The 26,590-nt window shown below is 37.1% G+C and overlaps 3 protein-coding genes across 3 annotated transcripts; all 3 read right to left on the bottom strand.

The window, feature by feature from the left end:
* On the bottom strand, window positions 1-4,439 carry smim13 (small integral membrane protein 13). The gene is made up of 2 exons (XM_087785698.1): window positions 4,037-4,439; window positions 1-796 (listed from the first exon to the last, which is right to left on the bottom strand). The coding sequence occupies exons 1-2, from the start codon at window positions 4,155-4,157 to the stop codon at window positions 594-596; spliced, it is 324 nt and encodes a 107-aa protein (XP_087641824.1). The 5' UTR covers window positions 4,158-4,439; the 3' UTR covers window positions 1-593.
* Window positions 4,440-8,297: 3,858 nt separating this feature from the next.
* On the bottom strand, window positions 8,298-18,094 carry zc3h12ab (zinc finger CCCH-type containing 12Ab). The gene is made up of 6 exons (XM_087786452.1): window positions 18,008-18,094; window positions 15,155-15,622; window positions 12,084-12,223; window positions 10,676-10,910; window positions 10,511-10,611; window positions 8,298-10,443 (listed from the first exon to the last, which is right to left on the bottom strand). Exons 2-6 carry the CDS (start codon window positions 15,508-15,510, stop codon window positions 9,566-9,568), a joined length of 1,710 nt encoding a protein of 569 aa, XP_087642578.1. The 5' UTR covers window positions 15,511-15,622; window positions 18,008-18,094; the 3' UTR covers window positions 8,298-9,565.
* Window positions 18,095-20,129: 2,035 nt separating this feature from the next.
* cdca8 (cell division cycle associated 8) lies at window positions 20,130-26,550 on the bottom strand. Its single transcript, XM_087785697.1, has 11 exons — window positions 26,467-26,550; window positions 26,087-26,182; window positions 23,167-23,295; window positions 22,301-22,341; window positions 22,149-22,227; window positions 21,978-22,039; window positions 21,834-21,910; window positions 21,436-21,531; window positions 21,228-21,357; window positions 20,449-20,535; window positions 20,130-20,373 (listed from the first exon to the last, which is right to left on the bottom strand). The coding sequence occupies exons 2-11, from the start codon at window positions 26,178-26,180 to the stop codon at window positions 20,350-20,352; spliced, it is 819 nt and encodes a 272-aa protein (XP_087641823.1). The 5' UTR covers window positions 26,181-26,182; window positions 26,467-26,550; the 3' UTR covers window positions 20,130-20,349.
* Between the last annotated feature and the right edge of the window lie 40 nt (window positions 26,551-26,590).

Below are 26,590 nucleotides of genomic sequence, written 5' to 3'. Positions count from 1 at the left end.
AAGACTTCATGTGTTTATTATACCGCGTGTGTTTCTAACATTGCGTGCGACAGTCTAAAGGTTCCACGGGACGACCCGGAACATATACCTGTATGGCATCAACTGAAGCGAGTAACATGATGGATGAGGTGCCAGAGGGGAGGTGCATCATGGGTATTTACAGAGAAGACTTCAGGTCATGTGACTAAAGAGGAGGCACTGAGACAGACGGCGAGGCACGGGGGGGACGGATTCACTCGTGGGGGGCTACAAATGTGTTTTAGCAGCGTCGCTTCCTTCAAACTCATGTCCGACTCTGTCAGAAGTCGTCAAAGATTTCATTGCACTTTTTTTTTCTTTAGTCCATTAAACAAGTGGTGAAGGATTCTACACCTTTGACGTGTTCTTGTCCTCGTAAGACACGGATTAGTTTAAAAAGAAAAGGAGGGGGACGCTCTGATCACGTGACCAAAAAAAAAAAAAATTGGCTTGAAAAATGGCTTTTCCCTTTTTTGTTGTACCCAGGAGATCAGCCTGGTCTGATTGGATCACCCTGAAAGACGAGTCGGTGAGGGGGGGCGGACTCAGATTACGGTGGTCCGGGGATGGATGAATCACGACGTGTCCTCGGGAAAGGCGACTCTTTGGCGTGCGGTCCTCGGCCGACTCCGCGTCTGGATGGAGGCGGGGCGCTCGGGCTTGGTCTCGGGCGGCGGCGGCGGCGAGGCTTGGGCGCGATGAGCGGACGTCGCTTCGCCCACGAGCTCGCGGAGGAACTTGAACCTGGACAGGAAGAGCTGCCAGACCACATACCACCCTACAAGAGGCCAGATAGAGAACCAGGTTACACCACTGTCGCTTTAAATCAATCTTTGAAAACATAATATGTCCAATCATCAGCTTTAGAAGCTGCATCCTCTCGTCCTCAGTCATCATTAGGATTTCGCAGTATTTTATTGTTACTTTAGCTGCAGAGAATGTAGTAACTGCTGCCATCTAGCAGCTGGAAGTTTAATTGCAACAAAAAAATAATAAATAGCATGAATTAGGGCTGCACGATATTGTTAATATGTACGATATTCATCTTGAAGTGCGATATCGGTATTAATGCGATATTTATACAAAAACAAGACATAGAAGTACAAATTGACAACTTTACAGAACGTGCATCGCACATGTTTTCGATATGATATCGCGATATCAATATTTTTCCGATATATCGTGCAGCCTTAGCATGAATATGTTAAGTTAAGTTAAATATAAATAAAAACAATGGATGGTTTTATTTTGGACCAGTTCACTGTAAATAAGTAAGTAAGTAAGTTGTATTTATATAGTGCTTTTCCAGACCAGGGTCACAAAGCGCTTAAACAATCAAAACAATATTCAATAAAGTATATACTTTAAAGATCAAGATAAAACTGATAACACAACAGGAGATCAAGGAAAAGCCTGAACAAATAAAAACATCTTAAGATGTTTCTTGAAAGAGTCAGTAGACTGTATCCTCTCATCCTCAGTCATCGCTGCAAACTCGCAGGATTTCCTTCTTCCTTCAGCTGCGTTGTAATTACTGCGGCCATCTAGAGTTACTTTTTAATTGAGGCACAAAAGCACTGTAAATATTTAGAGATAGATATTTAAACAAACTTTATTGAAGTATGAACTATTGTAGAACAATCAATACATAATGAAACGATAGCCCCCAAAAATGTATCGATATTTATTCAAATATCAATACGGAGACGCGAAGAAAGTGTTTTGATATTAAAGGGTATAGATATTTTCTTAAACCCCCTAGAAAACATCATTAATGTATCAAACAAATGACATTTTCACTGAAAGCGAAGTGAGGACAAGATGCATTCTTAACCTGATAAAAATATTTGAAACCAACCAAACAGTAACTTGTTTTTAACCATCTCGGTCCATTTGTGATTCTTACTTGCGTTGCGCAATGGCTCTTGTGTAACATAAAAGCCACATTTAGGTCATTTTCTACGCAGAAAGATCACAGATGAGCTTCTTGTAAGACCATGAAACGACACACTTGCAAAACCACCTGCTTTTCACCGACCTATATTATAATTATTGTCATTTTCTACATATATATATATATATATATATATTTGGTGTGGCCTCCGACATTAGAATAGTCCCACACATAACCTCACTTTTTCTCCTCTCAGACAGTATTTACAGTGACAAACTGATCATTTATTGTATCTTTTTAAATGTACTCATGGTTCCAACCAACCCATGATTGTGCTAGTTAAGTTAATTAAATAATATTACTAAAGTATTCTTTTAATTTAGTTGTACATTTATTTTAAGAGTGGGGACCTAAGGCTTCGTAATATGGCCAGTTTCCTTAATAATTCAATCTGTTCGGAAATTCTCCCCGTGTTGTGTGGGTTTACTCCGAGCACTCCGGTTTCCTCCCACAGTCCAAAAAACATACAGAGGTTGATTGGGAACTTGAGGGAATTGTCCATAGAAATAAGAGTGTTGCTCTCCAATAATGAAAGTAGCTCAATTGCATTACAATGTACTTTAATGTGTCTTTAGTTCTAGTTGATGCATAAGCTATAGACTGTTGCTATGGGTTACCTTCAGAGAAAACGTACAACATGTTCTCTGTTGCTGAAAAAACAATGTTAATACTCAATATGTATTGTTAGCATTTCAATAGCACTTTATCGCAATAACACGAAGCTGGACTCACTGGTGACAGTTGCAGGGAGGAGATCAATCGACAAACTACGGTGCTCGAATGCTCCTCCCATGATGCAACACTAATAGACTCAGGGACTCATTCATTCCTCGTGCTATTAGATTGTTTAATTCTGAGTTTAGGGGCAGGAGTGAAGTGAAAAGATGATTCTATTCCATGTTGATCTGTGTATCCTTTGCCTTTGTTGTTTTTCTTTGATCTATGTTCTTTACATTTAGATAGTTTCATCTTGTACTTTCTTTTTATTGAACTTTGTTCTTGTTTTATGAATCCATCATCTGTGTTGTGTGTGCTGGAAAAACAATAAAGTTGATCTAATCAAATGTAATAGACCTAAAAACTTAAGTCACATCCTGTGACTTTTGTTCTTGTGATTGTAGTTCAGATAAAGTCAAAGGGATTTCCATGTATCAAAGGTTATAGAGACTCTCGCTCTTTACTGACTGCGTCTTCATTAGATGTTTCACATGCTGTCATGAATCTGATCATTACATTAGATTAACTTTATTAATCCTTCGGGAAAATACATTTCCAGTTCACAGAAAGTAACAGAAGGTACAGCAAGTTTCATAAAAGCAGCTAGTTTTGTAAACACGACATTGGATTTTCTTTGTGGTGGCATAAAATAACATGTAAATAAAAATGAATACAAATATTATCACACCATATTATTATATCATATTTGTGCACTACTTTTATTGCTAACTGTACTCATACTGTTATACTGGTAGTATAGAGAATATTGTACTTTGTGTATACTTTTGTAAACTTAACTTGGCTTGAAGTGTATACCTAGTACATTGGTAGTATAGATAATAATGTAGTTTGAGTATTATTACATTTACTTTTGTAAACTTAAGTACACATTCAGGATGTATATCTAGTGCATTGGTAGTATAGGGAATACTGTACTTTATGAGTATACTTTAAGTTTACTATTGTGAACCAAACTTCAAAAAAGAAGAGTTTACTTTAAGGTTGCTTTCGTGTACTATGAAATGAGATCAGTACACCTAAAAGTATATTTCTGTGAACTTAAAATGTACAAAAAAAGAGCATCAAATTAGTATACGTTTGCTACACTGTAAGTACATACATTTAGGAGTACTCCCTACACTTAAAGTCAAGTATACTTGATAAAGTGAACTTCAAGTATAGTAGTTTTTGATAAAGAATTAAACAATTGATCATTTCATTTAAATAAATCTACCTTGAGCAACTGGATTTAGCAAATTAAAGCCAACATTTACCATAATACAGTACATTTTAATGCTTGTAAAGAAGCAACATTTGTAGTGTTTTCTTGGGAACATAAGGACTCACCCAACATCATGGACAACACCATCAGGACCAGCACACACGCCACCATGGCCACCAGCGCCAGCCCGGTCATCACCACGTTCTGCCACATGTCCCCCGGGAACAGCACGACACCGCCGGGCATCTACAGAAACACCGTTAGCTCGTTAGCTCGTTAGCCGCGGCGGAGGGAGCGCATCGCAAAGTTTCAAGCTAGCTTGTTGTGCTAGCTGGCTAACGAGTTAGCTTCTCGCGGGAGCGACAGAAACCCGGCGGTACTGGACTGTGGACTGTGGTCACGGCTCGGTCCAGTCCCTCTGGTCGGTGCCGCGAGTGTCCGTCACATGTACTTTCACGCACGGATACAGACGAAAGCGTCACAACAGTAACCACACCGAGGAGCGTTAGCAATAACAACTGAAGTGCGCATGCGCGTTGCTTTGAACTCTGGGAACACGTGAACTGGACGTGAACTCCTATGACCCTGGATTCACGTTGTTTTTTTTTTATGGAAAATGTTTAATTAAAAAAATAAATAAACTGTGCCAATAAAATATTGATAAGTTAAGCCAAAATATTGTGGAAACATTTTTGAAAAATCAAGTTTTAAAATTATTTAAAATCATGTCTTTATTTATCTTTTTTCTTGTTCTTATTTTATTTTTATTTTTTATTTTTTATGAAAAATTGCTGTATTGCTGTGGCTAATTGGAAAAAACAATTTCCTGAAGGTGACCTCCTGAGGGATCAATAAAGTTCTAGCTTACCTTACCTTACCTTAAATAAACATAACTATGCAAATGACATATTTATAAACATTTCAAATTGAAGAAAACCATATATTTATATGTACAGAACTAAAGAAAATAGAATAATAAATAAAACATGAAATAAACCCAACTATGCCTATTCAATATTAATACAGTTTCCAATACAGTTTTTAAAAGAAGGGTGTAAAATAAGTATTTTTAATATGATCTCGATATTTACTCAAATTATTTTGAGGATTAAATAGTCACCAAAAAGACAATAAAACAGGTAAAAGTTACTTAACACAGAATTTAGTGAATTTTTACTTATTGTAATTCATACAATAATATATATAAAAAAGAGCCATATTATATACTCAGACAGTTTTGAGAGGCCGTCAAGCCAAGAGACGTAAAAGGAAACAAGATGAATAAATACATCAATTAAAAACAACAACTAACTATGCCAATTACATAGGAATACACCTTTCAGTACAGTTTCAAGTAAAAAAAATAATATTTTTTTCTAAATATGATCTCAATGTTTACTCAAATTAATTAATTAATCCTATGCAATATTTAAAACGTTATTTATTTATTCTGTTTATACTATATTACACTTTTTTAACTCATTAATATTTATATTTATACTTGTATAAATAAATTCACTCTGCTGTGTTTTTTAATGGTTGCCAAGCAACGAAATTTCGTTGCCAGTTTCACTGCTGTGTGTTCTGTGTAATGACATTAAAAGAAAGTCTAAAGTCTAAAGTCGAATTATTTTTTGGACCAGTAAATCTTTTTTTTAAAAAGACGAAAATGGGCAATGGTTCCTAAATTTAAGCAACTTCTGTTAATTGTCTTTCGTACAAAATAAAAACGAAAAGGCGTGAACTATCCGAATAAAATATTTGGAACCTTTAATTTCAGTTACAAGCAAAAAAATGACTTTGGGAAAAAAAGTAGGTAAAAGTTCATAATGTAGAATTTAAGCAAATGGTATTCATGTATTTAATAAAAATAATAAATGCAAAATAAAAAGGGGAGCACATTATATATTTTTGGGCTGTTGTGAAAGTGATCAACAAATTTAATTAGAAGTTATGATATAGAGAAGATTGTATTCTGGTAAAAAAAAAAAAACGTGAAAAATAAATTGGATATCCATATTTCCTTAGTTATATGAAATATTCAGAGCCCCTTAGCCATATAAATGAATACATTCATATCCATTCAAACACACACATATATATATATACAATATATATACACACAGTATATACTTTTTTGTCTATCTCAAGCTGGAATTTCTTTTATATTACGTCATTCTGACACTCTTAGCATTCCATAGAACTGAGGTATTCAAAATGGAATGCAGTTCTAATCTACTCATCGACAGGGGGCGACATTTCAAAAAAGAATCCTCACAAAAACAAGGTAAACAAGGTAAAAGACAAATGACTTGTTGACCTTCTTTCTTCCTCCACATGACTGCGTTGCTCCAAATATCTTCCTGAAATCAAACAACAAGTGATTGACAGCTGCCACGTTCTACAAACACGATTAAAAACCATCCAAATGTAAAGCAAACGCTGAGACGTTGGTGTCATTATTTGCACTTCGTCAGGTGATGCAAGAAACCCTGGAGCTATGAAGCTTCTCTTTAGTAAAACCAGACCTTCAGAGGCGTCACAGCCAGACCTCAGAAAAACAGTCAAACTCCGACCATCCTCCTGAGGTGGAAGAGATCTGTTGGGCATGTTCAACAAGACAGCACATGATTCACTCTCTGAGGTGTGTGTGTGTGTGTGTGTGTGTGTCTCAAGAACAATGCCAAGAGCTGCTTTGAATATTGAGTCCTGACACCTTTGCATAGAACGAGTGAAGTCGAGCGTGTCGTCTTTCTCGCTCTTTTCTTTTTTTCTTCGGTGTGAAAGTATCGCTTCACTTAGAGCACAATATTTGTTCAGATCTATGGGAAATGAAAGCAATACTGATGAATACTTTTGAAGTTACAAATGCAGTCGAGCGAAAACTTCTTTATGAATTCAAACCGCAATTTGTTTAAATATATGAATTAAAAAATAACTATATATTTCAACTATAGAAAAGGTTTGAGAATATATCTTTAAACATGAACATTAAAATTGATATTTAATATAATTTACTTCGTTGTCGTAAATACCAATACACGTTCTGTAAAATCGTGTTCACACCGAGAACCCAATGGTCGTAGCTTTGGTTTTTAAAAGTGTGAAAACATCGACGCACAACTCAAAACTATGGGAAATTAATTCAATAATGATGAATACTTTTGAAGTTACAAATGCAGTCAAGCTTCCTATGTTGTCATAAGAGGCCACCTGACAATGCTAGATGTTGGTACTAAGTTTTGGGTAAGACCTATAGAAGGAACTATATATTTTAATCATCCATATTCTGACTAAAAGAAACAATATTTTCAACTATAGAAAAGGTATGAGAATATATCTTTAAACAAGGCCTAATATCGTAAGGCATGAATTGACTTCCAGAGTTCCAATAAGAGTCGTGAAAAAAAACGTCCAATACGTCGGTTAAAGCGTCTTCACACCAACAACCCAATGGTCATAGCTTTGGTTTTTAAAAGTGTGAAAACATCGACGCACAACTCAAAACACTATCTTCGTTTGCCCTTCATACCTTCGACTTCCACTTCAGCCCCCACTACCCAAGGTTCATGACCACAGGTCAAAGAAGGATGGGTCGGTTTAGGAAAAAGTAGTTTGGCTCGACTTCTTCTTCTTCTTGCCAGTCTGTCTAACTGAGCCTGAGAAACCTGGGTGTTGTATTTGACCAAAACATGTCTCTAGTGCAACACTGCAGAAAAAGGGACTAAAACATGTTTCCTTCAACTGAGAAAAATCTCTTAATTGAGGAAAATGGTGTCACAACACGATCTGGAGCTTATAATCCATGTGTTTGTGTCTTTATGTGTAGACTATTGTTTAAACAAATATGAGCCTCAAGAACCAGAAAAACCAACACAGGGGAAAATCCCGAATGTACGAAAACCAGGAAGGAAGTCAATTTACCAACTTTATTGTCTTCATCCAGGGGAACGTTGACGGGGGAGAACACAGGAAGTTAACGGGCAAAATAAAACTAAATATAAAAGGTGGTAAATGCCAAAACTTATGACGTCATACGTACATCTTGTCATACGACATAATGTAAGATTCATTTACGTGGCCATCCAGCCATTAGCGGAAGTTTATAAAAAATAACCATAAAACAAACTTTCAAAGGATTCCCAATGAAATACAATTCTAATCTTAATTCAATCATTTCTTTGGGTGGTAAACGGAAGAACTATATAACCAGTGTTGTCTTGTATCAAACACAATGTTGAACTTTGAAGTTGGGATTCCCTGGTCAGAAGCAGAAAATTGAAAGATATATTTAGTTTATTTCACCTCCTTCATTCAGCAGCTCACTAGAAAAAATAAACCAAACAAATGGTCTTGAAACAAACGTTATTAATAACACGAAATCAACAGGAATTTATATATTTTATTTATTATGCTGTGAACATATAATTTAATACATTTATTTTCATTTCATCACTTACGCTAGTAAAATGGATTTTCAATTTTTTTGCAGAAAAAGAAAAAGGATCTAGTCGACACAGCTGGTCCAGTTCAAAACCACAGGAAATTAAGAGATTTCAAGTCAGTGAATTATGGATTAAATTAAACTGTTTCGTGGTCCAGAAAAATAATGATCTGTAACAGTTTTTAAACACCCCTTTCATTTGAGAGATTGTCCTGGACGGGGAGAACTTCGCCACCTTTTGTTTCGTAAAGGTTACCGACCGCCATGTCTTTGTAACAACAACAAACATGGCAAACATAATTTGGTTGGAATTTTGAACAATTTGGGCCGCCGCAAATATTAAAAAAAGTAAAAATAGCTGACAAAAAGGAACCAAAAAATCTCAAAATTGAAACTAAAAACGGGAAGAAAGAACCCGAGTGACATCCTGATGGTTACAGGACTAAACACCATTTAGGACGCGTAGAACTACCATGATGATCATTTAGAAATGAAAGCTCACAAAAAATATTTTGTAATTATTCTCCACTTTTATCTCCGAAAAAAAAGAAAGCTCTTTATTTTAGAGCATAATCCTCCCTTCTTTTTTTTTACGTTTATTTCCTGAAACACTGAAAAAACGGAAATAAATCTAAACAAGTGACTTTAGTACAAGTTATTTTATGATTTATGATTAAATAAACTAAACAATTAAATACAAAATATAGCTTATTCGTCAATACATATTTGCACTTACACAGCCTTACTTACAGCATTAAATCCATTTTTAGTTCTCACATGAAGGTCATCTTTTTTCAAGTTTTCTTAGTGATTTTTTCCCCTTTTTTTTCCAACTTTTGACAATAATTAAAATGGCCCCTTAGGAGATACAGTTACCCTGATTGAAATGATTTCATTGTTGCACAAACCGTGGCCGGTTAATAAAGAGTAAGAATCTTAAGAAGTTCGTAACATCCCAAATATGATGCATCGACATTATTGACCTGACAGTCCCAACGTGTCACCTGACAGTAAAAGGTGACCCATATGTGGGTCAGACGTTTCTTAAAAAGGTTGCGCATTGCATCATCTGCATACAACCTTTTTATCCGGTCTGCTGAGGAACGTATGAAGATCCGAAAAGCATCTTCTTTGATCGACGGGTGGATACCACAATACACAAACACACGAAACCCGTGTGAAGAACGCAGAGTAGGTCAGAAAAGCCCTCTCATCGGGGGCGGTTCTGATTCTGCAGGTTGACGATCTCTGCTGCCAACTTCTGAGGGTCGTTCATCTGGGGGAACATGTCCATGGCGGCGTCCACCAGGTGAGCGCTGAAGATCGCCAGGAGGTTCTTCCTGACGACCGTTCGATTGTCTGCGCCGGGGCCGGACGGCGCTACCTGCGGAGGGTCCCAGGGGGAACGTTCGTGCGGGACCGCCAGGACCGGACGGACGGCGTAAGGATCCGAATGGTACGCGGGTTGGTGGTAGTGGTGATGGCTGTGCGGGAAGCTTGCCGGGTGGCTGTAAGGAGGCATGTTAATCTGATAGGCGTCGTAGGGTGGGTATCGAGGCATCATATCCGACCCATAGCCGGCGCTGTGGTGCTGTGGGTGGGCGGGTGACGGCATGTGGCTCGAACAGCAGTTGCATGGCCCGCTTCTCATCTGGTAATACTGGTGCTGTAAAGCCGGATGGCGGCAGCCCGGCGGCCCCCCGTACTGCTGCTCGCAGTGACCCCAGGAGGAATCCACGGACAGCCCGTCTATCGAACCCAAACCGGAGTCCAGAGGCTCGTGCGACCTGCTGGGCTGAGGCGTCGCACCGTCGTGATGAGGCTTCTCTTTTCTAGACGACGCCCTTTTGCTCGGGAAGTGTTTGGACTTCTCGTTCTTATGCTCCTTCTTCGACGGCTCGTGGCCCAGTGTCAGCTTCTTCGCCATGTCCTCCACCAGGGACAGGCTTTGTCCCGGGGCCAGACTACCCTGAGACAGGGAGGAGAACTTGGCGTTTTCCCGGAGAGCGTCGGCCAGCAGGCGGTTGGACTGTTTGCCTCTCTCGGGATGGGAGAATTTACACTTGATGCCGTAGGTGCATTTCTTACCTGCAAACCAAAAAAAGGGTGTCACGATGCAAAGAAGATTGAGGTGAACGGTTTATCTATCTCTTACCATAAGGACAGAGCTGTTTTTTGTGGGATTTTGGGAACCTTCGAAGGAAATTCTCCAGCGTGGGTCCGTGGCGACCCAGCGGATCATCTGGAGGCATGAACCTGCGTTCGGGAACATTTGTATGTTAGCGAAAGTCAATTTGAAGCGACTCCTCTTGAAGCTCACTTGTTGTTCACGAAAGAGTACATCAGCAGCCGCTCGTCGATGAACCTCTTCCACTCGGGCTTCTCCCGCTGAAGGTCGCGGTACATGTCGTTGGACACGACGATGCCGTCCAGCTCGTACGCCAGCTGCACGATGAAGCAGTCGTCGTTGCAGACCACGCGCTTGCCGGCGACGTGGCGCGACGGAGTGAACACCAGAAGCTTCTTGCTCTCCAGTTCCAGCAGGATGTGCTGATCTGTGAGGCGACAAGGTCGGTTAGATAGAAGTAGAAGCCACGACTCAGCTTCTTTTTCGAACACTGATTTGATGAAGCAGTGGTTGGGTTCGGTGCGACTTGTGAAAGTAGGCCACCACATACTCTCATCTTCTGGCTCTTTTTAGTATGTGACAAAACCAAGGAAAACCCCAACTTTTGGGTGTCACACTGTGGCTTGTAAGCAAGATCAAAAAAAGGGTTTTTCCAGATGCTGATAAAGTAGGTTAACATCCACATAACAATCTGCTTGTACCATTATGAGGAAACTATTTTTCATATTTTCCGCACTATAAGGCGCAATTAAAAGCATTTATATTCCTCAAAAAACCACAGTGCGCCTCATAATCCGGAGTGCCTTATAGACGAACATTATCTGGTGGGTGACTTATTTACAAACACTTTTATGAATCTGCGACGACTGAGCCGACATGCCGTGTGCGGAATTACGTCATTGCGTCATCACGGGGTGGGACAAATATGGAGTAAGATTGGTGGACAAATATGGAGTAAGATTACTGCCACCGTTTTGATCGAATGTGTCTTGGTTGTTTTACACACGCCAAATCACTCTGCTGTGCCTTCAACCAGTCATAGACGTGCGTTCAACATGTTATACATGCGCTCTCTAGCCGTCATACACGCGCTCAACTTCACTGCTGCGCACTCAACATCTGTCTGCTCACAACACCAGTCTCACGCGCTGCTGCTTGAAGCCTTTTAAACATAATTTGAACATCTTTACCATGGGAGTCAGGGTTGTCAGAACGCTTAATAAAGTTTTACTTAATCTGACAGTTTTGTTGACGTTCCCTTTAGCACAGCTTTATCTAGTGCATGCATAAAGCAACCCCAGTCAAACGTTTGACTGTATCTTTTATTCTATGCGCCTTTTAATCCGGTGCAACCTATTTATGAAAACACTTCTAAAATAGGCCATTCATTGAAGGTGAATCAGGAATATATCTTGCTCGGGAAAAGGTCTGTGACCCACAGAAAGAAGCTTCAACATCCACTTTTGGCTATAGACCCACTGCTGAAGATAATGTTCCCCATGATGTTTGGATTAATAAGAGGCAGAACCTGATTAAATCCAGCAGAGATTTTAATCCAGAAGGCAAAGGTAAGTTCTTGACCTAAGAGTTTCCTTCTTACCCGTGATGGGGACGTCAGGCCTCGGCTGCTCCTTCCTCCACGACGGCACGAACACAGTTATTTCCGTGTGCCCGCGGTCCAGGAAGAAGTTAACTGCCAACTGGATCCCCAAGCAAGAGAAAACCTGTTTGTTGCCATGGCTGAAAAAAATAAGGAAACGATCCGTTACACAAGTGTCTGATTAATGAGGTGTGAGTTTCTGTAGAACTGATTCTGAGAACATTTTAAAATGTGTTGCGATACGTTTATTAAAAACGCACCCTTTGAATTCCTTTCCATCCACGTCAGTTGCGGTACATCATATCTATTTCCCATCTTGTGCTTAAGACTGGGATCTTCATAGGTCAGAAAACACTAACCATCCAGGAAATCCGCATAAAAATGATGCCAGAGGCCAAATTAGGCCCCCGGGTTTCGTGTTTGTTGTGTCGTTTGAAGTGTCAGGGGCTTTTAGAATCTTTGATACATGTGCTCTGATTGTAGCTCGTACACTGATAAATATATATTTTTTAAAAACTACAAACCACAGAACCCTTTGTTGAATAAGACACTTTACTCAAAGTATAGAAGTATTTATACGAGGATACATAGTATCCGTGTCAGATATTGAATTGCTGAATATAACATTCGTCTTCTGGCACTATTATACCAACATTTTTATATTGAATTTAAAAGGCTAAGAAATGAGTAAAATAGCATTTTGAAAATATATTTTTAAATTATTGGAGTTAAAATATCCAACTATGTGTAAAAAAAAAAACAACCATTAATTCATTTTGAAATTGTTCGATTTTTTAAATTAAATTATTTAAAAACTTTAAGTGGTAATATTTTGATATTATCTGTTGTCACTATTATACCAACATTTTTACACTGAATTTAAAAGACTAAGAATTGAAGAATATCGAATTTTGAAAATTTTCTTTTCAATTACTAGAGTTATAATATCAAAAATAAAAATAAAACATTCATTCACTTTGAAAATGTTGGATTTTTTTTTACTAAATCATTTAAAAACTTTAAATGTAACTTTCAATTATTTTAAAAGATGAAGCAAGTATTATATTGATATTATCTGGTGTAACTATTATACTAACATTGTGTATTCAATTTAAAAGGCTATCATTTTAAAATATTTAATTTAAAAATATATCTTTAAATTCTCAGAATAAGAACATCAAACTTTATATGTAAAGATAGCATTAATTCTTAAGACTTTTAATTTTTTTTCTTCTTTTTAAGCAAATTTAACCTTAAATATAAACATGATTCAACTAAATTACCATGAAAAAATATTCTATAAAAGACGAATGTAGTGTTGTTCTGGATTAGCAAGCATATTTTGAACAAACTATTTGGCATTAGGTAGTCGTCTGATATATAGAATGATGCTAGAATAAAATTTGAACAAGAAAGCACTTCAAGAAACTATTTCTCGTCAGGCCAGTTCCTGTCATCGCTCCGGGCGACGGCCTTCCGGGGAACTCTGAGGCATTCAACTAGCTCCAGGATTTGCATACTAGAGTCGTGTGCTAGCAGTGGCGTGTCGGTCTGGGTGGAGCTGAAGTCATTACATGTTCTGAACGTACACAGATGACCTGCAGCATGTCAAGGGTTGGCAGGTGGGAGGAGGCGCGGACCACAGAGTGACGTTTCAGCAAAAATATTTGTTCAGACTTGACTTTACATGCAAATATTATGGATATGATTTTCAAATTTCCGAATATTCAGTTATGTTTTAATCAAAATTCACTTCAGGCGCCTTAAATTCATGATTTTGTTTGGTCTCAAGCAAACCTGACATTCAGCCCTTACTACGGGTGTTAAACTGTGGCCTTTGCAAAGGACCAAATTCAGGCAGTAAGTTAAACAAAAACAAAAAAGCAATAGGAAAGCAATGATGTCACCTGTTATTAGTGTCAACCTCAATCACACAAGGGGCCAAAAGCATTAAGCCCTACAGGTCAAAGGCCAAACAAACAAGTGTAAATATCTTGGATATTGTGTCTTTATTCCTGGTGGCTTGATATATTTTTTCTTTATATCTGTGTACAACGTATTGGAACTTGTATTGAAAGTCTCAGGTTCTGTAGACAAAGTTTGGGGGAAGATCCACACGAAATCAAAAGCAAAAAAAAAACAGAGTTGGGAGAGGGTGAGGCTGAAACAAGATCCTTTTTAATAAGGTTTTGGTCGTCCGGACTAAGATGCAAAACCAGTGGGTTCAAATCTGTGCACTGACGGAACAAAATTTCCAAAAGTTGCCCTTTTAAGTGGCTGAAAATGTTAAATTTGAAACAAACAAGGCCCATTTGTAATTCCCTTGTCCTGGTCCAGTCTGGGTTTTTTAGTTCTGTTGGTCTTAGTATTAACTCTTTCTTTTATTGATCATTCCCGTTTATGATCTCTTATGTTCATTAAAAAACCATAAACACTTTTCCACCCTCAACGGCTGCCATCTTAGTGACATAGATGACGCTAAACGGAAGTTACGTCACTGACGACACATCTTCGGAGCAGATACCGACGTAAATTTCTCGAGAAAACACTAATTTCACCACAAACCAACACAACAACAGTAATAACACAATGAAACACAACTTAATAATTCAATTCTATCGAAGAAAAGCGCTGTCGAGTGACGGTGATAGAGTACTAAAGGCTGGTTGCAATCGCCGTTATAAAGTAGTAGAAGAAGAAGCTGTCGAGTCATTTCCTGTAAGTGTGTAGCAACAATGCTTGTTTTGAGACAGTACTACCCTGTTGAAATTTGAGCAATGCACAAGTGTACTGTCTTACAGTGTACTGTAAATCTTCCATAATGATCACTTTTAAAATAGCAAGATAGACGTAGAATTTTAGTTTTGTAGCAAACAAGAAGCCGACACCAAACAGGACAGTTTGTAGAAAGGCATCATGGGAGTTCACTGTTGGGTGGCACAATAAGAAAGGTGGTCGTTGTCGCCTCCCAGAGTTTTGCGATTAGTTTATCGGGTGTTATTCTACTATTAAATATGTAGTATCTTGTGCAAAAAAAAAAAAAAGATCTAGTTGACGACTGATCTTCTTACCTCATGGCGACGTTGCTGCCGTCGATGACCACGGGCCTCAAGACATTTTCATCCTCACCGCCCTCCTCGCTGCTTTGGGAAGTGACCGGCACCCGGATCACGGGCTCCGCAGCAGGGGCCTCGCCCCTCGGCACCAGGATCGACAGCGTGGTGACGGGCCCCTGGTTGGCGTCCAGTCCGGCTCTGACCTTGACCAGCTCCCCCAGAAGTTTATCGGTGCTCGAATTGGGGCCGAACTTTTTCTGTACGGCGAAGACTTGAGCGGTGGAATAACCGAGCTTGTGGAAAAAGTCCATTTGAGCGTCGAGGAAGTTTCCCGCATCGTCCAGGCGAGGCAAGGCGGTACTTAGATCCATGTCAGTGGAGGAAGTTAAGAGATGGTTCTCGCAGCACGGCTCCAACACTGGACTTCACTCCACAGATCCACACTCGAAGAGAAAGTAGCACAAGCGTTCATTCTTTATTGGCCTGTAAAAATGAACATAACAATGGTTAGGGATGTGTATTGTAAAGAATATCACAATACAATATATATTACGATATTGTGGAAACTAGGGGGGGTCAACATTTACATTTTTTTCTAAATCTGTAGTAAAGGGTTTAGCACTAGTGTAACCATTTACACGCAGTTGGCTATATAACCACTATGGTTCTTCTGTCTCAATTCAAACACCTCCTAATCCCATTACAGCAAAGCCCTTCTAGTAGTTATCAGACGAAAAACTTTATTCTTGTAGACCTACTTTAAATAGCCGCTAAAATTATGAATAATAATCTTCTTTATTGCTGTGTCTAATTGGAAAACCAATTTCCCAGGAAAGAGACCTCCTGAGGGATCAATAAAGTTCTACCTTACCTTAAATTAGAGTCAACTAGAATACGAGACTCCATCACTTTGTTAACTGCAATTTTCGGACCATAAGGAGCATTTAAAATACTGCCTAACGTACATGGCATTAGTATTAATTCTTCTTTATAATAATTATTTCATAAAAGTTTATTAGTCGTAAACTGTCAAAATCTCCAAACATTATTGACACCATAGTCCACCGTCTAGGTCCAGTTCAGTTCAGTTCAGTTCTGCATCACATGACCCAAATGAACACGACTCATTGATCAAAAGCAGCTCTGTATACATTGTAGAATAATTAACGCGCAAACGGTTACTTATCTTTCGAAACTTTGATTATTTTATATCCCAGTTACCGTTTACTGTCATGTAAACGGTGACACCCCTAGTAGGAACAAGGATATATTTGTAGTATTTTCGAGTACTTGACTCTGGTGTTGCAGATTTTACAGACCACATGACTCTTGACGAAGTCATAACTGCTTTCATTCGTTTTGAAACCAAAATATGTCCAAACATCAGCTTTAAAAGCTGCTGGGGTCGACTGTATCCTCTCGTCCTCAGTCATCACTGGGATTTCATTGTTCGTACCTTACTAGGGAGGATAAGTGCTGTTATCTAGCGGTTGGAAATGTAGTGGCAAAACAAAAAAATGAACAAACACTGAATATTTGCATGTTCACGCTGAAAGTTGACTGAGGGCTGTTTTTAAAGTACAAATACAATGTTTAATTTACATTTGCATCAATATTCTGCTAACTTTCTACACATATGTCAACATTTATTTATAATAATCCTTGCAGTTCAGTTCAGTTAAGTTCTTTATTGTCATATTATACTTACTGATTTATCTTTGAAAATATACTTGAGTCACGATACTTAAGTTACCATAAGTAAAAAACACAAAATACAGTCTTATTATGTTTTTTTATTTGTTTTTATTTTTTTATTATGTTTTAAGTTTTCTTATTAAAGAATCTGGACGGAGACAGAGTGAAAAGATCATTTTCTCTAACTATTTTACTTTTATTGAAGCATTTGAAAATTAAAAATCCCTTTGCATTCGTTATCCGTAATACAGATACATTTGGTAGTATTTCTGTAGTTATAAGAAGAAAGATCTTTTAACAGTACATGAAAAAAAAAAAAAATCTTCTTGATATGATCTTTATTTTTTAGACAAAAAAATTGTATGAGAATGCAAACTAATCATATATGTCTAACATTTTTTCAAAAACATTTTTTGGTTTCAAAACGATATTTTTATGGCATTATATCCTGATCACAAAATGTAGTAAAAAAAAAAAAAAGACCAATAGAACCCTAAATGTAAAGTACTAGGATTTTGAGTATATTATTAAATATCCCTTGTGCATTATTAATAATAAAATAATAAAAGCACTTTTCTCGTTAAAACGTCAAGAGCTTCTCGTTAAATTACAATGAATTACAGTAAAATCCATGTGTATATCAGTATGTTAATGTTTCACGTTAAATCACAAGTTTTTTTTATCTAATTTTGTGTAAAAAATATTGTCAGATTTGCAACCTTTACTCCTCGCCACAGCCCATTTGAACGCGATTTCCATTCAATGAATATAATTGTATTCAATATTATCCCATTCATTTAATTTTTCATTGTATTTTCACAAGAACAGAAGAAGAAATTTACCATTTTTATTTGTTTACATTGTTGGCAATCGCGTTTTATATACCAAACATGTTTTATTAAAGTTTATATAAAATATTTTGTTGATTTATTTTTGTTTGAGTTTTATATGCAGACAAAACATAACAGGGTTTATATAAAAAGTCTTATTGTTACACGAAAAAAAGGACAGTTTAAAGTTACTTAAGCTAGCATCTGTCAAAGTGTAGTTTGTTCCGAAAAACTACAATACTATGACTTTTGTGCTGATTCAGCTGTTTTAAAAAAAACTTTTTTTTTTTTGCCTGACAAACGACTTAACAGCGAAATATATATAAAAAGTTTAAAGACTCACATGTTCTCTCGTCAGATCCCACCAGAGCGGAGAGACTTTCTAGCGAGTGTGTCTTCAAGGCAGTGACAGCAGCGCGTCTTGAAGAAGTTTCAAGGAAAAGTGGAGCCAGGGACACGGAAGTGAGCTGCGGTGACGTCATCGCGTACCGGAAACACGGGTAATAACAGGTAAGAATGCACCGAATTCGTTGGAATTGAATTAATTATTACATTTAAATTGTTTCTTCGTGATTTGAACAATGTAATAGTATTTATAAATAATCATTGCGATGATAATGATAACGCGGAAACACGTTTCAGGATTTATCGGGAAGCGTCATGTAAGTTTACAAAGTTTATTATTATTATTTTGACTATAATTTCTATAATTTTGAAAAGATAACATGACAGCTTCTTCGTAAAAAAAATTAATAAAATAAAGTCCCAAAAGTACAACGAATTCTATTTCAATTGTATGTTCTGATTAGGTTCAATCTAAAACTTTAAATAATAATACATTAGATTATTTACATGAAAATACAAATTAACCTCTTCCATTAATATGACATTCAATTACAATCTTTAAAATAAAATAAATAATTATATAAATTAGCAAAAAGATTTTTCTTTATTATTCCCACCGAAATTTGAGTGAAAAACATACAATACAATAAGAAAGTGCACAACAACAAAAATTGAATAAAACTCTACTTAAATAGGAATACAATAGAAATATAATTCCAAATTTAAAGACTTATTAAACACTCATTTGAAGAATTAATGATAAAAAGGTTAAACAAATGTTTAAAAAAAATCCAAAATGAATTACAACATTATCAACTATAGCAGGGATCACTAACATTTTTCAAGTTTAAATTACGCATTATTTGAATGGACATGCCTTAAAGTGTAGGCAGATAAAGATAAATAAATAAAATCTTATAAAGCTAACATTATGTGAATGAAAAATGCATCTCCCTGTGAATCAGCAGTAGGTGCAATGATTCTAGTTACTATGAAAAAAGATGGTCCGATATGGAGTTTATGTTTTACTCATTTTTACCAGTTGACATACTTTTTTAAGGAGTAAACTTGACAGAAACAAGTGTTCTGATTGGTCAAGAGTCACATTAGTAGTTCAGAGAATTTTTTATTTATTTGTGTTGGACAGTAATAATCAACAGAACAGACAATATATAAATTATTTAAAAAATCTGTGTAAATAAATGCTAAAGGATTCATTATTTTAAGAAATCATTTTTATTTTTGGTGTTTTTAAGTCATTATCCACTATGACAGCTGCTCACCTGCAATGTATTTTGAGAGAAACTACACTACTCTCCAAAGTATTATACAACTCTTTTTTCAAGATCAAGCAAGCTTTTGCCCTTCTGCTCCACGGGAGGAGAATTTGCATTTTACACCAGACTTCAACATTCATTTGCATAGATTACTTAAGAAAAATTGAGAACAATTTAATTAGCTTTATCCGTGTGGGAAAATCTGATTACATAAAGAAGGATATTTGCATACTAACTCTGAATGCTGTGTAAACATGTGACTGCAATATTGAACTGTTCAAAACCGCAGCGTGATCTTCAGGAATATGAGCTCAGGTGTGGAGCCAGAGAGCTACATTGTAATTTAAATGTGTGCGTGAAAGTGTATTCAAGATTGTATGTTTAGGTTTAGTGACACACAACTATGTTAAGCATCTCAGGGCACCTGTTTGGGACCATCAACATTTTGAATGAAATCTCTATCATTTGCAAACAAAGAGCGGCCCCTATTGAGCTATAAAACAAGGATGACCCATCACTATAGTTCACAATACTACCCATTTTGTAGTGATATTTTGATTTGGCTTCATGATACAGTGTCTTTATTTTGAAAGACCACTAGATGTCACTCTCTGATTTATTTTCTTTGGCTCTGATCTACTAATTCAATGAAAACTGGGATCATTTTCAAACAGAACCACATCTACTGGTCTTTTAAAATGAAGACACTGTATCATGATAGCTCATCAGCCGTTTCATGAAGCCTCACCAACACATCAATACATATATTTTCAGAGTAGGTTTTGTCCACTCAAAAAAAAAGAACCTCTTTGGCAGAAAAGGTAGTTTTTCCTGGTGTCATTTTGAGCAAGAAAAGAAAGACAAATTGATGGACAATGAGCAGTTTACTCACAACTTGACAGCTTCACAATTCAAAAATGAGATTTAAACTAAACATGTAAAAAGTAGCTAAAAGAAATGAATGCACCAAGGAAAATAAAACTCTGGGTAAAATAAAATGGTAGTAGAATGTGCATCGCTCAAAAGCGCATGGGCGACATGGTCGTGGATCCACATCCGGGGCTCAACACAGCGTTGCCAGACGACTCTGCAAACAAATGAAATGAATTATTACAAGATAAATAAACGGTTGCTATTGACTGGTTGTCAAAAAGGTTGGTACCTTGAGCGCTCGAATACTCCTCATAGCAGTTTCATCCAAACCTGAAAGGTCGCCCGACTGAATTTGACTGGCCAGCAACTGGATTCTCTAAAAAATACATTAAAAAGGTTAAACTCCAATAAACAAAGTGTTTTTTTTATAAATCTCTGTGACTTAACTGGTTCTCATTCAGATACTTGCCTAAAATACTCACTTCTAATCTTAACTTTTCAATCCCACCAAACAAAAACCTGAGCTATTTCAACCCCTCAATCTCTTAGTCTCCGTTTTGGGCCAATGAACAAAGAGATTCATTTTTAGAATTAACACGACTATTTTTGGAAAGATTCTGGCGATATGACACGTATCACAATACAAGGGCGACAATACGATATACGGTAGTAACAAGGATATATTTGTAGTATTGTCGAGTACTTGACTCAGAATTTACAGACCAAACGACTCTTGACGAAGTTGTAACTGCTTTCATTTGTTTTGAAACATCAGCTTTAAAAGAGATTCGACTGTATCCTCTTGTCCTCAGTCATCACCGGGCTTTCATAGTTCCTCAAGTTGCGGAGGGCGTAATGACTGCTCCGTTAACGGCAACACAAAAATGTACAAACGCTGTGAATATATGCCTGTCAATTGTAAAATGGCAATAAAGAAACCCAAATAAAAATCAACAATACAATACTGTATTTTATTTAATTGATATTTTGTCCCTACCCCCCAACTATGATGCGCAGATACAGTTCAAACACCTAGTTCCAGAGAACCTGATCTGATCCCGGACTAACCTCGCCGTTCCCTATCGGGACGTTGATGACGACGTCCTCGTTGGCCGACTCGATGGGAGAGCCGTTCACGGAGATGCTGTAGACTCTCTCCTTGTGGCGAGGGACGCGGAAACCAGGGGTTTTCATGAGCCTGATGAGGAGACCAGGTTAGAACTCAAGAGTCAGCCTTGTTGCGTTTGCATACGATGGGAGAAAAAAGGGAGTTTACCTGGAGTCAAAACGAGGTGTGAAAAGTGGGGTAGGGCCCATCATGGAGGAGTCCATCAGGTTAGAGGAGTGCGAAGACAGAAGATTACTTCTCGGGCTGAATCGAGAGAAATTATAAAAGATAAATGTTCAGATGGGGGGGAATTAAACAACATTCATCGACAGTTTAATTTGTGCAAATAGCAGGTTCAATCATAGGTAAATATTATTTTTAAACACAGTATAAACAATATAAACGAGGAACAACCCACAGCATAGACTGTACAGTGAAGACACTTAGAACATTATGTATACAATTTTTCCTCTTGACCACCTGAATACATCTTTAATCATCTTGAAGTAATAATCTTTAAAAAATAAAAGCCTCTATGTATACGTGGGATAGAGAAAAGCTCTTACGTGCGCAAGGAAGAATTCCTCTTGTTGGCACTCGAGGCTTTGGTCTTTCTTGAGGTCGGAGGTCGTCCTCGTTTTTTCTTTGGATTGATAAGAATAAAAAACGTCAGACTTCCCACTTTTTTTTGTTACGATTCTTGTTCGTACCTGAGTGGCCGGAGCGGTGTTCTCGTCAACACCTTTGGATTCCGTTTGCTTCTTTCTGGTTGCTGTTTGAAGAGAAAAGGGTTTTAAAAAAAATTAATAATAATTTATGAAATATGGTGTTAACGAAAAATCGTAAGTAACATAGCAGAGAAATACAGTTAAAGTGCGCACTTCTCTTGTTTGTCCTTAGTAGGTTGTGATCTTCTGCGACGACACTCTCGACGATGGCAGCCTTCTCTTCTTTGTCCTTCTGTTGTGCCAAAAAACCATGTTATCGATCATGAGGAAAAGAACAGACTCCTTGAATGATGGGAGAAACTTACCTTTGATTCGGGCTCATCTGGAATCTTCGGCAACGTCTGATCTGCAGAAAATAAGGTTTTAGTTTATGTTACAAATACACTGAATCAATTTGATCAGAAAAACTTTTTTAACACCTGTACAATTCTAACCTGGTCCCTTACTCTCCGGCCCCAGTCTCACTTTTCTATTAAACTCTGTCATACAGAGCCTGGTTCTGCTTTAGGTTTCTTCCCGTTAAAAGGAAGTTTTTCTCTCCATTGAACCACATTTTGATTAGCTAGGACCCGTTTTTTATTTTGAAAGCAGTTTCATTTAAACTGTAAAACATCGAGTTAAACTCCGTCATGATTTTTTTGAAATTATGTTCAAGCAATTCTGGAAAGTTACCATTGAAGAGCAAATAAGTAAGTAATTTGTATTTATAGAGCGCTTTTCTAGACCAGGGTCACAAAGCGCTTAAACAATCAAAAAGAATACTCGAAAAATATATACTAAAAAGGTCAAGATAACACAGAGAAAAACAAAGGTGTCCCAGAAAATCAGGGAAAAGCCTGCAAGAATAAGAAAGTCTTAAGATGTTTCTTGAAAGACCATGAAGTTAAGTAAGTAAGTGAAGATTCTTTGTAAAGCGCGTTTCTAGACCAGGGTCACAAAGCGCTTTAACAATCAAAAACAATACACAGTTAAAATATATACTTTAAAAGATCAAGACACATAAGACAAACGAAGCAGCAACAAGAAAATTAGGATAAGAATGTCTTAAGATGTTTCTTGAAGGAGTCAGTAGATCCATCAAACACAGAGGGAGATCGTACCAAAGTTGAGGAGCAACAGCCTGGAAGGATGAAGTTGAAACAAAACAGTTTGACAGGCCAGTGTCACTTACTCCACCACTGCAGCCAGTTCATCTCTCTGACGGCTTTGGGCAGCCTGAGCACCTCCATTTCAAAGGAGATGTCGATGTCCTTGAGCAGCTGCGTCAGACCTTCTTCCATCTGCTCGACACGCGTCGTGACTGGAACACAAGACGGAATCATGAACACGTGCATCCAGACGTTCATAAGAGATTTATTCAATATCTAGAAAAAACCCTCATGATTAACACAGGGTTCCTAAAGCTGACGGCAAGTTAAATTCAAGATTTTTTGAACAGCATTTCAAATTTAATTAAATTAAATAAACATAAGTGAAGTTTTAGTCAGACGAAAAAAACCTTCCAATTTTGAAAATGTCCTGCACAAATAACTATTGATGGTCTGATGAAGCAGGGTCATTATTTTCATAGAGTCCACTAGATGGCGGTCTCTGAACCATTTTCTTGTTTTGAACAACTGTTCTAATGAAACATCACATCATTATTAAACCGATGGCGCCACCTACTGACCTCGAGACAACATGACACTGCTTCATGAAGCTCCCTTTGTCGAGTTTCTCTTTCAATCATGAATATGTTGTATTGGTTGAATAATTTTCTTGGAATTAACACTTCCAATGTTGCCAACATCCGTTAACAAAGTAACAACAAGAAATATGCGATCTGCTCGGGTGTCCTGGGGGCAACCGCCTCACCATTTTACTTGTTTGTTTCACTAGTTCATCTAAAATGCCTTTTTTGTAATATAAATGAATAAACATTGACTAAAAATGTTGGATACCGGTAATGATATTGATAACTATACTTCTTGTGATATCAATTTTATGAGATCAATTCTACAAGAAAGAAAAAAATCATTACAGATAGTACAAATCTTTAGTCACATTTTTAAGCTTTGTTAAAATTCCTCTTCAAGCAGTTTTTGTTTGCAGAAAAAAAAAATAGTGTGCAAAAAGAACACATGCGAACAAGTGACAAATTAATCCGACGTTCACTGCTTTTTTCACTTATCAGTTTTTCTTCATAAGAATCCATCACATAATCAAGATTTAACGAAAAAGCTTATTATGATACCACCGATGATATGTGCCACTAAAGAACAAAAGGTCGATAAAACAACAGCATCTCCCTGTGAATCATCAGCAGGTGCAAGGATGAAAAATGGTCCCGTATGGAGTTTATGTTTTACTCATTTTGACCAGTTTACTTTTTTTAAGGAGTAAACTTGGCAGAAACAAGTGTTCTGATTTGTCAAGAGTCACATTACCGTAAGCTTTTTTTTTCCTCGGACAGTAATAAACAAGAGAACAGACATTATATATATATGATTTTCAAAATCTTTGTTAAGTAAATACATGCCAAAGACTTCATTACCTCAAGAAATAATTTGTATTTTTAGTGTTTGTCAGTCATTATCCAATATGACAGCTTCTCACCTGCAACTTATTTTGAGAGAAACTACACCACCTGCCAAAGTATTATGCAACTAATTTTTTTTTTTTAGATTCTTACATAATCGAATTTGAATTTTACACCAGACCAACATTAATTTGCATTGATAACTTATTGAGAAAAATTGAGAACATTTTAATTGGCTTTATCCGTGTAGGAAAATATAAAAAAGGATATTTGCATAATAACTCTGAATGCGGTGTAAACATGTGCCTGTAATAATTGAACTGTTAGAAACCGCAGCGTGATCTTCAGGAATATGATCTCAGGTGTGGAGCCAGAGAGCTACATTTTTATTTAAATGTGTGAGTGAAAGTGTATTAACGATTGTATGTTTAGGTTTAGTGACACACCACTATGTCAAGCATTTTAATTCTATCAGGTGCGTCTCTGGGCACCCGTTTAGGACCATCATGCGAACGAGTGACAAGTTAATCCGAGATGTTCACCGCTTTTGTAACTCATCAGTTTTTCTCCAGAAAAATCTAAACATAATCAAGATTTGACGAAAGAGCTTATTTTTGATACCATATGTGCCACTAAAGAACCATTTCAATTTCAGTTTATTTAAAAGGACAATGTGCAGTTACATTAAAAAGATGGCTGCACCAGATTTAGCACAATGCTACTTTCCATCTATAGTCCTTAACAAAGACGCAGGCAGTTTACATAATAAATCACATACAAATAAAGCAAAACACAGTACAATCTAATAATGTCAATGAGGGCCAAATACCCGTCTGATACTATTAGTGCGAGCAGGACTTGTGGTCTACAAAGGGTTGATACCCAGCCCATTCTTATTATTATCTTAAAGTTTACAATTTTAAGACTTTTGGGATTTTAAGAATTAAGATACAAGATATTTTAATGCTAATTAAAGCCTTCATCTTTAGCTGCTTGTATAAAATTCATTTTAAGACTTTTTAAACTGCAAATATTATCAAACTCCAACTTTCCATTCTCAAATGTTTCAGTAAGTCCCTCATCATGACCATTTTTGGAAGTTACCAATTTATAAAGTTCTCACCCTTCTGAAATCTGAGCGAATGAGAGGTTACGAGAGCGGAGTCCATGATGACGCAATAGTGGCTTCACTCCTCCTCCAGCCAGCTTTAATCACGCCCGCTTTGTTTAAACAAAGAGTAACTCGGAGGTAGACACTGCCAGGTTTGATTAGGCGCGGTGACAAACCTTGATGCCTGACCAATCACAGCAGAGTGGGTCTGTTTATGGTCATTTACTTAAGTCGATATTTCAACGAAAAGAGTTTTGTACAAACAAACACTGATACTGATGATACAATAGAGGCTCTAGATCAGTTTAAGAGACACTTAAATAACAAATCTGTACTCAGACATTGTGACATTTGACCCCGGACAAAGCGGAAGTAGTTGTTTTTTTTCTGACCTGAATATTTTTGGGTTGGATTATTCTCGCGAGATTTGTCAACATACGTTTAACAACTCAAGTCACTTACCTTCGCTGTCAAAATCCTCCAAAAAGGCGTCAAGTTTATCCTTCTTACTTAGATCTACTTTACGGTTCTTGGTGTTCCTCTTGGCCGGCGCCATGTCTGTAAACAAACAACACGTTTTTAAATCTGCTACATTAAGATTTACTTCAGCATAAATAAACTATATATGACATTTGCTCATTCATTTAACGGTTACCGTTAAATAAAACAGATCATGTTGCGGATTGTTGATCGGTAAAAAAAAAGAAGCTAGCACACGTTGCTAACATTAGAAAAACGACGTTAATAGCTCTAAAACAAGTAGCAAGGTCACCTACAATCCGCTTTATAGTAGCACGAATGCAAGAACTACAAAGTCATTGAATGCGTTTATTATTTCTTACCTTCTTAAATCTTTTTTTTGTCCTGCAGCAAAAAAAAACAGCTCGACTTTCTTTTCTTCCGGTGGTACGTTTTTCAAATCTAAGCGCGTGGGTGGAGCCTCTGTAAAGATTAACCAATGAGATT

This window comes from Callionymus lyra, chromosome 3 (assembly GCF_982586985.1).
Source record: "Callionymus lyra chromosome 3, fCalLyr1.hap1.1, whole genome shotgun sequence".
Lineage (NCBI taxonomy): Eukaryota > Metazoa > Chordata > Actinopteri > Syngnathiformes > Callionymidae > Callionymus > Callionymus lyra.
The sequence above is the reverse complement of the archived record's forward strand: the minus strand, read 5'-3'. Positions and strand labels throughout refer to the sequence as shown.

Coding starts and splice junctions, on each gene's coding strand:
- zc3h12ab (XM_087786452.1), bottom strand. CDS start 15,510: ATGGATCTAAGTACCGCCTTGCCTCGCCTGGACGATGCGGGAAACTTC. Junction 12,224..15,154: donor GGCAGCAACGTCGCCATGAG/GTAAGAAGATCA, acceptor TATTTTTTTCAG/CCATGGCAACAAACAGGTTT. Junction 10,911..12,083: donor GCCTGACGTCCCCATCACGG/GTAAGAAGGAAA, acceptor GTCGCCTCACAG/ATCAGCACATCCTGCTGGAA.
- smim13 (XM_087785698.1), bottom strand. CDS start 4,157: ATGCCCGGCGGTGTCGTGCTGTTCCCGGGGGACATGTGGCAGAACGTG. Junction 797..4,036: donor GGTGTTGTCCATGATGTTGG/GTGAGTCCTTAT, acceptor GGCCTCTTGTAG/GGTGGTATGTGGTCTGGCAG.
- cdca8 (XM_087785697.1), bottom strand. CDS start 26,180: ATGGCGCCGGCCAAGAGGAACACCAAGAACCGTAAAGTAGATCTAAGT. Junction 21,911..21,977: donor ACACCGCTCCGGCCACTCAG/GTACGAACAAGA, acceptor ATCAATCCAAAG/AAAAAACGAGGACGACCTCC. Junction 21,358..21,435: donor ACACCTCGTTTTGACTCCAG/GTAAACTCCCTT, acceptor TCTCCTCATCAG/GCTCATGAAAACCCCTGGTT.